At 44.6% G+C, this 12,500-nt stretch overlaps 1 protein-coding gene across 1 annotated transcript in view; it reads left to right on the plus strand.

Moving 5' to 3' along the window:
• LOC142558838 (bifunctional arginine demethylase and lysyl-hydroxylase PSR-like) overlaps window positions 1-10,306 on the plus strand; it is a 49,521-nt gene extending 39,215 nt beyond the window's left edge. The window contains exons 5-6 of the mRNA XM_075670810.1: window positions 9,314-9,443; window positions 10,158-10,306. Coding sequence (XP_075526925.1) covers window positions 9,314-9,443; window positions 10,158-10,243 — 216 coding nt within the window. The 3' untranslated portion in view covers window positions 10,244-10,306. The remainder of the gene's footprint in view (window positions 1-9,313; window positions 9,444-10,157) is intronic.
• The last annotated feature ends 2,194 nt before the right edge of the window (window positions 10,307-12,500 follow it).

Here is a 12,500-nt window from a genome sequence, read left to right on the forward strand (position 1 = left end):
CTATTCGCAGGGCCTCAGCACTAGGGCTTTTTTTTTCTGAGCACAAAATCACAGGATCAATTGCAGACCAGAAAGGTATTGCAGTAAAACACGTTGTGGGGCTAGTTGGTGCATAGCTTTCAAAAAATGAAGCGCCAACGGTAACGGCACACAAAGAAAACAGGAAGCGCCTTGTCCTGTCTTTTTGTTCCTTCTTTGTGTGCCGTTACCGTTGGTGCTTGATATTTTGGAATGCAGACCAGAAGCGCAAGTAAAGTTGTACGTGATTCTGGTGTAAAGAACCCAAGGTAGTTCGAATTAAAATACGGCATCGCTCGTAGGCTCATAACCTACAGTGTACCACCCGTTGGACTAGCAGGATCGAAAGTTTACAGCAATGTGGTTTCTGTGAAAAAGTCAAATATCAGCCCAGTTTCTGCTTGAAGTCATTAAAACAGTACAACGCTGTGTTGGTCGTGTGCACTGTCCATGTAGCAATAGCAAATTTGAAATTCGAGCATCGTGTCCAGGCTCCGGAAATATACTGGGGTCGAATGCATAAAGGTTCTTTCTTGTAACTGATATTTTCTATTGACTGGCCGCCTTCGCTAATAATATGCCGAACATCAGGATTTGCTGGAAATCTTTCTTACTGTCACTTCCAGCGTAAGAGGTTTTTGTCAATACGCCCCCCCCCCACTTCTTTCTTTTTAGATGCGACATCCCTTAAACTTCTGGACCTGCCTGTCGATGAAAAATCTGTTCTCCCTTTCACTGCTTACGTTGTAATCAAAATAAACTCCAGGGTATTCGCATTTTCCCGCTTTCTTTATATATATATATATATATATATATATATTGTGACGCAGCAGTTATCACGACGTTTATTCCGCGTCAAAGATGCGGCGAACCAATCACTCCCGCAGCGCGGATCACACTCGAGAGCTAGCCCCACAAGCGATTATGAAAAAGAACCCCATATGAACCCCACATGATGATGATCATGTATATATTGGTGTTTAGCTGAAGTCCAGCGTTGGCAAGGCACGTGAGAACTTCATCCAGACGTTGCAGGTGCTGAGAGAAGGTTGGCGAGAAAACAACAATATCGTCCAGGTAGCACAAGCAAGTCTTCCACTTCAGGCCGCGAAGAATGGTGTCAATCATGCGCTCGAACGTTGCGGGCGCATTGCAGAGGCCGACTGGCTTGACATTAAATCGTAGAGCCAATCTGGTGTTGAAAACGATGTTTTTTCTTTATCGTCCCCATGACAGGTATCTGCCAGTAGGCGGAACGCAGATCGATGCTACAGAAGTACTCGGCACCCTGTAGGGAATCCAAGGCATCGTCTATTCGCGGCATAGGGTATACATCCTTGCGTGTGTTCTTGTTAAGTGCTCGGTAGTCGACACAAAATCAAACAGAGCCGTCTTTTTTTCGAACCAGAACAACGGGGGAAGACCAAGGGCTAGCAGAGGGGCGTATTATGTTCCGTTGAAGAATGTCGGTGACGTTCTCATCAATGACTTTCCTCTCGGCTAGCGATACGCGATATGGTCTACGCCGCACGATGGATGTACCATCTGTCTCTATCCGATGCGTCGTACTCGAAGTCTTTCCCGACGAAGCTGAATGCGCGTCAAATGAAGTTTCATGTTTTTGGAGCAAAGCAAGCAATTGTGACTGCGAAGGTGTCAGGTCGGAACTGATGGCAGCTGCAAGAGCTGAAAGAGATGCGGCCCGTCCGGTACAAGGAACTTCAGAGGAAGCTGGTTTAAGAGAAACAACAGATATAGACTCCGATTCAGCGACGCAAGCCAATGTAGTGCCTTTACGGATGAGAATCTTTTCGGATGTTGGGTTTGTAGCGTAGAGAAGTGCAGAGCCATTATCAAACCGAACCAGCCCTGATGCAAAGGCTGTCCCTCTTGCGAGACAGCGTGCAGATGGTAATACGAGCACGTCGCCGCAGTCAATGACGTCAGACGTGATGGTAACAATGCTTTGATGGCGAGGAGGTAGCGCGGTATCTTCTTCAGCAAGGAAGTGAAGTGGTGCGTCATCTGCATGTAGTGAATAGGTCGTGTCGGTCATGTGGAGAACGCGTTGCCCGCAGCAGATGGAGGCGGAGGCCGTAGAAAGAAAATCCCATCCCAATATGAGCTGCTGGGCACACGAACTTAGCACTGCAAACTTTACGTAATGCAGAAGTCCATCGATGGAAATGCGAGCAGTGCACATGGCGATAGGTCGAATGGCGGCCCCTTGAGCAGCGAGTAGCGTAGGTCCATCATAGGGGGTCGTAACTTTCCGAAGTCGCGAACACAATTCACGGTGAATAACTGAAACACTAGCACCAGTGTCTATCAAAGCTTCTACGTGTACACCTTCTACTACAACCAATTTCATATCGCACGGATGCGATGGAGGAATGTCTGTCCTGTCGTTCGATGCAGCTTGTCCTCCAAAAGCTGCATCATTTAGTTTTCCGGACGACGCTCGGCGAATTGAGAAGCAGGTCTCAGTGGGGACGTAGAGTGGCGAAGGGGTGACGGCGAGCGGCGTCTCGCAGGACGCTACGTCTGAGCTGTCTCGGATGCTACAGTAGGCGAGGGAGAGTGGCCGCACGGTGGACCATAAGGACGGCGTTGGTCATGGAAGCTCCCTAGACGTTGGAAAGCAGCTCCGCGCGAAAATTCTTCCCGTTCGTATACGTCATATCCGCGACGCTTGTCTTGCTGGCGCTTGCGGCAAAAGCGTGCTATGTGGCCACGATAGCCGCAGTAGCTGCAGATGGGACGAGGAGGACGCCATTGCGGATAGCTGGTTTGGGTAGGTGCTCTGGTAGTCATGGAAGCCATGTGGGCCGGTGTTGGTTTTGGTGGCATCGGTGGAACGATGACTGGATTAACTGCGGCTACTTGTGCGTACGTTGGTGGGGCCGTAGGGGTTAGAGGGTCCGTGCACGCTGCACCAGCCATGGACGCCAATTCCTCCTTGATAACGTCTCGCAGATTGGTAGCCGAGGCATGAGAAGGCATAGGCCCTGCGGCTAAGCCAAGATACTGTAGCTATTCTCGAATTATTGCGCGTATCATTGCTTGTAACGTAGGGTCGTCGGTGGTAGTGCTTGCAGTGGTGTCTGCAACCGTGCTGATTCGAGTTCGTCAAGGCGCTGGCAAGTAGCGACGATATCAGCGACGGTAGCGGGGTTCTTGATGGCTAAAGCATTGAAAGCAATAGCTCCGATGCCTTTGAGGATGTGGCGAACCCTGTGCTCCTCGGTCCTCCGTCCTCTGACTCCCCGCTCAACCTCCTGGAGATTCGATCGGGTCGCCGATTGTGCCAGCTGTCCGCCAGCATGTCGCAGGACGAGCCAAGAGGCACTTCTACTTCCACCATCTCGGCCTTGGCTACCCCGCACCTCCACCACTTGTGACGCAGCAGTTATCACGACGTTTATTCCGCTTCAAAGATGCGGCGAACCGACCACACCCACAGCACGGATCACACTCGAGAGCCAGCCCCACAAGCGATGATGAAGAAGAACCCCATATGAACCCCACATAATGATGATCACGTACAGATGAGAAAGAGTAGCTTATAAATTCCCACAATATATATATATATATATATATATATATATATATATATATATATATATATATATATATATATATATATATAAACAGTGCCTTTATTTTTTTTTGTCTTTGTTTTGTGCAGAGCTTCGTACGTAGCAGGAAATTTCGAGGCTAGGCGAATTCATTTCCCACCGTGGAAGTCTGTTGCTTCTAAGCAAACAAAAATACTGTTGTCCAACACTCATGGTCATCACAGTGTTCGCATTTCATTTGACAAATTTGTTTTATAGAGTGGACAAATGAGATTTAGCTAGTACTGCTTATGCGCAACAGGTGGGTAGGATTAAATGGGGTCCAACTCGCGATGTTGGAAGCAGCGCGGCTGCAGCGGCTCTTTATCACTTATAGAGAAGAAAATGTAGCTTTTCGTAAGGTAATAAATATATAAAAATAAAAAAATAAGAAGAAAAAGATATTTTAGCATTTGCAAATGCTAACACAAGAAAGAAACAAAATGGAACAATAAACGAGAGCTAGTCATTGGACACGGGCATGAAATCGTCGCTAATATTCCGAACACGTGTCAGAACTATTAAATGAGTCTTATCATTGTTATGAAAGCTCTCCCTTCAACGCCACTAGCCGGTCATGCATAGTCCAAGTATTCTCACAAGTGGCAGTTGATTTTCTTCCAGCGCCCTAAACTCGTAGCCTTTCCTGGACATACAGGTGATAGTTCAGCAACACGTGGTCTATGTCCTCTTCCGCTGTTCCACACGCACACGCTGCGCAGCTTACAGACACTCCTTTAAAGGGAGTGTGCTTATTGTAGGCAATAGTAAGGCGAAAATGGCCAAATAAGGTTCCCACACTTCGTGGTGCCTTCACATATTCATAGAACTTCATTCAAGGTCTACAGTATAAAGTATGGATCTTTCCACCCTTTCATCGAACCATACCCCGGAGCATGTTGTCACTTGGAGACTATGTGCTATGTTTTTTAACGTCAGGACTGAACTTATTTTTACACAAGCTTCGCTGATTCGTCCGTTGATTAATTTCCAAATATTTCAGTATGACTGGGAAACCACTGAAACGTAATTTCCTAACCGCAAGTTCCCGCAGCAGGCGTAAACCTTTTTAAACAGGTCCTGCCATCTAGTACCGCGTACATAAGGAGCATATATTATCGATAATCGCATTTCCCACTGTTACGATCATTATTTCAAAACAATATGCGGAGCTAAGGTATTCCATTACTTGCAAGGACGTAATATTCACGTTTTGTTTTTGTAACAAGTAATGGGACGTTCTGACAGCCTTACATTAAACTATATTCCGTGCCTTGTAGGGGACATGTTAGCTTCGGTTGATTATTATATCATCTAAAATAACAATGTATACTTTATGTAAAGCAAATGTCATCCCCGCGATCGTGCTGAATTGAGCTGGTTGGTCCATGACAAAGGGGAGGGGGGGGAACAACGCGAAGGACAGGCCGAAAGCAGAGACGACGTGCACAGCGCTATTAGATATATATATATATATATATATATATATATATATATATATATATATATATATATACATCAGCCTGTTTTGTGTCTACTGCAGGACGAAGGCCTCTCCCTGCGATCTCCATTTACCCCTGCCCTGCGCCTATCGATTCCAGCTAGCGCCTGCAAATTTCCGAATTTCATCACCCTACCTAGTCTTTTGCCGTCCTCGACTGCGCATCCTTTCTCTTGGCACCCATTCTGTATCCCTAATGGTCCGCCGGTTATCTAACCTACGCATTACATGACCTTCCCAGCTCCATTTCTTTCTCTTAATGTCAATTAGAATATCGGCTGTCCCTGTTTGCTCTCTGATCCACACTGCTAACTTCTTGTATCTTAACGTTACGCCTAACAATCTTCGTTCCATCGCTCTTTGCGTCGTCTTTATCTAGTTTTCGAGCTTCTTTGTCAATATCTAAGTTTTTGCCCCGTATGTCAGCCACGGTAGGATGCATTGATTGTACACCTTTCTTTTAATGATAATGGTAAGCTTCCAGTCAGGATCTGAAAATGTCTGCCGAATGCGCTCCAACCTATCTTTGTTCATCTGCAAATTTTGTTCTTATGATCAGGCTCCTCTGTGAGTAATTGACCTACGCAAACGAAGTCCTTCACAGACTGTAGAGGCTGACTAGCGACCCTGAACTCTTGGTCCCTTGCCCGTCTATTGATCACTATCTTTGTCTTCTACATATTACTCTTCAAACCCACGCTTATACTCTCTGTGTTAACGTCCTAAATCATTTGTTGTAACTCGTCCCCAGTGTTGCTGAACAGGACGATGTCATCTGCAAATCGAAGGTTGCCGAGATATTCGCCGTTGATCCTTACTACTAAGCCTTCCCAGTTTGATAGGTTGAATACTTCTTCCAACCACGCAGTGAATAGCATTGGAAAGATTGTGTATGCTTGTCTGACCCCTTTCTTTATAGGTATCTTCCTACTCGTGGGAAATTAAGGTAACTGTGAAATCTCTGTAGATACTTTCCAAGATATTTACGTAAGCGTCATGTACTCCTTGATTGCGTGATGCCTCTATCAATGCTGGTATCTCTACTGAATCATATGCCTTTTTCGTAATCTATGAAAGCCATAAAGAGAGGCTGATTATACTCCGCGGATTTCTGGATTACCTGATTGTTGGTGTCATCACGTGATCCATTGTAGAGTATCCCTTCCTGAAACCTGTCTGTTCCCTTGGTTGACTAAAGTCCAGTGTTGCCCTTATTCTACTGGAAGATTTCTTGTTGAATTTTTTATATAATACTGGTAGTAAGCTAATGGGCCTACCATTTTTCAATTCTTTAACCTCTCCCCTTTTGTGGATTAGTATAATTTTGGCATTCTTCCAGTTCTCTCGTACCCTTGAAGTCGATAGACAGTTCCTATAAAGGGCCGCCAGTTTTTCAAGCATTATGTCTCCTACATCTTTGATTAGATCGACTGGTACTCCATCTTCTTTTGCGGCTTTGCCCCGTTTAATCTCTTGCAAGACCCTTCTAACTTCATCGCTAGTTATAAAAGGAGCCTCTGTAACCTGCTCATTACTACTTCGAATGGAGGTATCGTGGCTGCTTTGGGTACTGTGCAGGTCAGTATAGAATTCTTCCGCTGCTTTTACTGTATCTTCGAGATTGCTGATGATATTGCCCTGCTTATCTTTCAGGGCATACATCTTGGTTTGGCCGATGCCGAGTTTCCTTCTCACATTTTTCAAGCTGCGTACATTTTTACTGCTTCCTCAGTATTTCTCACGTTATAATTTTGAATATCCCTTATTTTCTCCTTGTTGATTAGTTTGGACAGTTCCGCGAATTCTATATTATCTCTTGAGTTGGACACTTTCATTCTTTCATTCTTTATTAAGTCCTTTATTACTTTGGAAAGCTTACCTACTGATGGCCTTGGTGCCTTACCTCCCACTTGAATTGCTGCCTCTGAAGCCACCCTAGTTACGGTTTCATTCATTATCTCTATGTCATATTCATCTTTCTGTTCTAAGGCTGCATATTTGTCTGCAAGTGCCAACCTGAATTGGTCTTCTTTTACCCTTTACTGCGTCTAGGTTTGGCCTGTTCTTGACCAATTTCACTCTTTCTCTCTTCAAATTGAGGTGAACCCTAGCCCTCACTACCCTATAATCACTGCACATAACCCTACCCAACACTTCCTGCACTATGATGCACTATCCTGCACTATGCTGAGATCGACAGAAAATATGAAATCAATTTCATTTCTTGTTTCACCATTAGGGCTTTTCCAGGTCCACTTCTTGTTCCAACGCGTCTTCAATAAGGTGTACATTATTCGCAGCTTATTCCTTTCTTTGAATTCTATCAGAACGTCTGGTTTGCGCCAGCGTCTTTAACTCAAGTAGCGTCCGAGCACGTCTCTACACCTTCTCTCTCTTCCCCTTCTCCCTTCCCCCAGAGTAGGGTAGCCAACCAGACTCTTCACTGGTTAACATCCCTGCCTTCCTATATTCCTCTCTCTGTCTGCCAGCATCTCTCCTCTTGCGTTCCTAGAATCGACGCTGTAGTTGCCAATTGCTTGTTCACCAGCCTACATTGAAATCACCCATGACTACAGTGTACTGAGTGTGCACTTTTCGCATCGCTAATTGAACATCTGCATAAAGCTGTTCTATTTCTTCATCAACGTGACTGGAAGTTGGAGCGTAAGTTTGTAATACCTTTATTCTATACCTCCTATTCAGCTTTATTACGACTGCTACCTTCTCATTCATGCTGTACAATTCGTCAATGTTGCCCGCTATGTCCTTACGGATTAGGAATCCTACCCCGTATTGCTTCTTATCTAGAAGACCTCTATAGCAGAGGACGTGGTCATTTGTCATATATATATATATATATATATATATATATATATATATATATATATATATATATATATATATATATATATATAATATTACCGCGCCGATGCTGCGATGAAGAGGACAACGCGAGTATGCATGGAGCGTTTTTGTCAAGGCACTGTGAGGAAGTCGCAGTTGCGCTCTTTCTTAATAAGACGACCTGCCCCTGTGCCTCCTGAATAGCTACCTACGACCCCTGTTTTTGACCTTGCGATAAAAGATATTTCATAGCAATGTAGGGACACAGAGGGCACGCTTACGCCTGAATCATCATGTTCGTGTATCAGGAAAGCTTCATGTATTTCTCGAGCACGTCGCTCTGAGTAGCGTCTCAGGAGCGTACACTTTTCCAAATATGGTGTGCAGCCCCAGTTTCTGCAGTGATCTGCCAGGTGAACTGAAACTGAGCCCCTGAGCGAGTAAGCGTGTTCTCATAAACGATTATTAGAACATCGGCCAGTTTTCCCTATGTAGCAGCGCCTGCATAAAAACAGTACCTTACGTACGCCTTTGTATGTGCAGTCAGTAATAGATCGTGCATGTTTCTTGTCACATTCGCGCTTTTTTGCACCTTCTTTGTTCATTCTACAACAAAGAGCAAAATGTTTATTGTGTGCAGTGGATACAACATTTATTCAATTTTTTCTGCAATCTCTTTTGGCCTATAGGAAATGTTGTGGGGATCGCGGCCTAACTGGAATAGTCGTGGTTTGAATCATTACTGTCCTCACTATCTTTTTGCTGTCTCATAGTGGCTAATAACCATTCCGCTATGGAGGTTAACAACGGTGTCGGATAGCCAGAATGCTGTAGTCGCTGCTGTTGTCCTAGAAAGATTTAATGATGACAAGATCGGTTCAGTGCTGCCTTCAGATACGAATGAGTGATGCTTCGTTTAACGAGACTTGAATGGGTGGATGAATAAGCTAAAATGCTTTTGCACGACCTAGGTTCATAGGCCAGCACACCAGGTCTAACCTAAAGTTCAGTTACATGTCCAAGAACCGCAACTTATGTACGTCGGTTGTGTACGCCGCCCATAGCGCTGTGTGCGTCGTCTCTCCTTTCGTGCTGTCCTTCGCGCTGCTTTTACCGCCTTCGTCATCCCTACCCTAGGAGCACTTGCGATGGGAAACAATCTTGCATAATCATGTAAGTAGACAGGGTAGACCTATATGTCAATTTTCTCTTGAGCAGTAGCTCAATTAACTATAAGAAAGCTTGTCTTTTTGAGAAACATTTGCGCTTTTGCAAGCATTTTCATGGTTTCCTCTTCTCTTTCCGGTTCACCTCGCCTCTGTGCTCCGTGAAGATCGATCACGTCGGCAAACCGTCTTGGCAAGCCCAGATTAAGGGCAAGAAACTATGGACCTTGAAGCCCGTCCCGGAGTGTTATTCGACATGCCACGAGCTCCAAGTAATCGTACATCCGGGTGAAATATGTGAGCCCTTTCACCTTTGTCGTTTGTGAATTTGTTATTTTGCGTTGTGCCTGCCTGAGCTTTTATACAAATATAGATCTTCTTTCAGAGGCACAAGTTTTTACGTGGGCTGCATTTGCGCTGTGTCTACTGAGCAGAACTAAATCAGCAGTTTGAAGAATGGTCGTGACAACTTTTTGATGCCTGTATGCTTGGATTAAAGGCCAATGCTCTTTCCATTCAGGGACACAAATTAGTGTTAAATACATGGTTATGCGCAGTGTTAACAAACAGGACATTGCTAAATGCGACAAAAAGCAGAAAAATCGATAGAAATCTTGATATTCTGTACGCACAATGTACCGCAAATGAAACCTATTCTGTCTTCCTCTTTTTTTAATGGCGCTGCCGCTAGAAACTGAAATAACCTCACTGCTTGAATATGCAGCCGAAATTTGAGAAGTTCACCATGGAACCCGATGAGCGAAATCGACGCAGAACCTCCTCTTTTACAAGCTGTGCACCTAGATCAAAAGAAACCTCAAGTTTTTTTTCTTTTGGATTTTGCAGTGCGGTATTCCCAAAACATGTGTTTTGGAATGCAGAACTGAATTACACGGTGTGCATTCGGGTAGAAAAACATTTGTGTTTTTGCCATTTAGCCGTTTTATGGTGCCTGTAGTTTCCTTTTTCCATTTCTTTCTCTTTCTCTCTCTCTCTCTCTTTCTCTTTCAGTTGTTGTGGATTCCAACCTGTGGTACCACAAGACCGAAATTATCGGCGACGAACTAAGCATCGCGATTGGTTCGGAGTACGACTAATGTGGTCGTCTTATCCTCTTCTGCTTCTTTGTGGCCTAGTGAATATTAATTCGAATAAAGAGAATCTGGAAGGTCAAAATGGGTAGCATATTCTGCACCTTAGGTGTCTATCATTGCTGTGGGAAATTCCTTTCGCTTATGAACTATCTCTTCTGAACGCCTTTTTTTCAAATACATAATCTTTCGGATGGCGGGCCGGCATTATAAACATTGGAAAGGGAGGAAAGGTGCTCCCATTCATATTCACAGTGAAAAAATTGAAGTAAACACGTACCCAAAGAAGTAAGCGATATAGGCGGTACATCAACTGACCTTGATCGCATTGTCGCAAATGTGCGCGCATAGACAAACATTTGTGCGCAAGCGAGGTGGGAAAAGACCATTGTGACCAATATCTAAATAGAAGAGATAGCTAGGTCACAAGAAAGTCTGCTCAACAAGAATACCACGGCACGCGCGTGATAGCATTCATTCAAGTACTGCAAATCTTTTTGCGACAATGCCACTGGCAGAGTGCTTACACATTCGTAGTGGTTTTTGCGCATAGCAAGCGCTTCAAGCATTTCTCTCATCGCTTGGTGGTTTCTCTCCGCAGTACACATGTGGCGGTGAAGGCTAGAGTACATGAGCACCGGCGACGAATGGTCGGCCAAATGTCCCTCCGACACCTGCGCCTAAAAATGAAGTGCGGTCACCTCGTAATCTGACATTAGGACACCTCCTAGTGGAGCCTGATGTAGCAAGGTGAAAGGTATCAGGCGTTCCTCGGTACGGATCTAGATGCTCCCAGTCATAGAACACCCGCCGAGATCTTGATCACCAACTTGAGTATATCTTTCAAAACATCAGCTAAAGCAACTGCGAGACTTTTCGCTTTTTAGAAGAAACGAGATATCATTGCGATATCCAAGGACGATCCGCGTTTTCTCGGAAAATGCTTTTGCCGACTTTACGTCCGTCTATGACGTTTACAAACTGTTGACATCATATCACGACATGTCGAAACAACTAATGGAGTGATATTCCCTCTTACATGGGTGTCTGGTTCACTGCCAATGCGCACACAAAGAAATCTGCCCTTTCATTGAAGCGCATACCGTTCCGGTTCTTGCATCTCCAGGCTCTAGACCTCCACGAAACACGCACAAAGTGGCGCGTTGAATTGCCTCACCACACTTGCATCGACTTGGATAATATTCTCCTACTATCCTGTCACTTCAACGGAAGTGCTGTGGTACAGCGGTACAACAGCTGGGCCCGTATTCGCAAAAATCTCCTACCCTAAAATTGTTGGCACGAAAAAAATTCTGCCAATCCTGATGCTGGACTTACAATTAGCAAAGGCCGCCAGCCAATGGCAGAGACCAGTTACGAACGAAAAGCTTTGTGACTTCGGCCCCTGGCTCACAACCAAGAAAGTCGTGAATCCTAGCTCCAACCAGAAACAAGAATTTCTTGTTTCTTTTTTCTTTCAGCGTCATTTTGTGATAAGAGGCCGATGTCCAACAAGGCAAAACGCCAAGGCACTCTGCCAATACCCATTTTGATGTACGTGAAGGCTATCCCTAATACAAAAAAGTTTCCTAACTATTACGAATTTAACAATTAAGGGGCGTCAGGCTGCACTGTTTTACCATTTGACTGCTTTTGTCGGCATTGGTTCAACAAAATGTGGAGCTTTGTCGGGCTTAGCTACAAACTACAGTACTAATACTATGTTACGAACTACTACTACGTCGTTACGAAGCAAGGAAGATTTCGAAAACCAGCCATTTTACTCCTTACCTACTTTCTACTGTTTTTCTTGTGTGCTACTGCGCCTGAGTATCGTCTGGCAAAAAAAGACAACCTTTGTGTAGTATTAGTCGGAAATGGCTCAATGAACTTGGAAGCGAAACGGAAGCTACAGCTACGGAAAACTGCCAACTTTTATGATGAAACTCGTGCAGGCAGTTAGAGGAACGCGGGAAGTGTCGCAATAATTATTGTCGCAGTAAACGAGGAAGAAGTATCTGTGCCCGCAATACTCGAAGAATTTTGTGTTGCGCAGATCTTGCATTCGCGCCTTTTGTGAATATTCCGCATATTTATCTCCCTATATTGCGTAGGATTTAAAAGACAACACGCCAGCTTGCTTGAGTAAAGAATAACCATTGCACGTGTCAATCAAAAACATTAACAATGCAGGAAGCACGTGAGAGTGGTTATTTATCTGAAGACTAAATGAAGTCTGGTCGCCCTCCATTATCACTGACTC

This window comes from Dermacentor variabilis, chromosome 1 (genome assembly GCF_050947875.1).
Source record: "Dermacentor variabilis isolate Ectoservices chromosome 1, ASM5094787v1, whole genome shotgun sequence".
NCBI lineage: Eukaryota > Metazoa > Arthropoda > Arachnida > Ixodida > Ixodidae > Dermacentor > Dermacentor variabilis.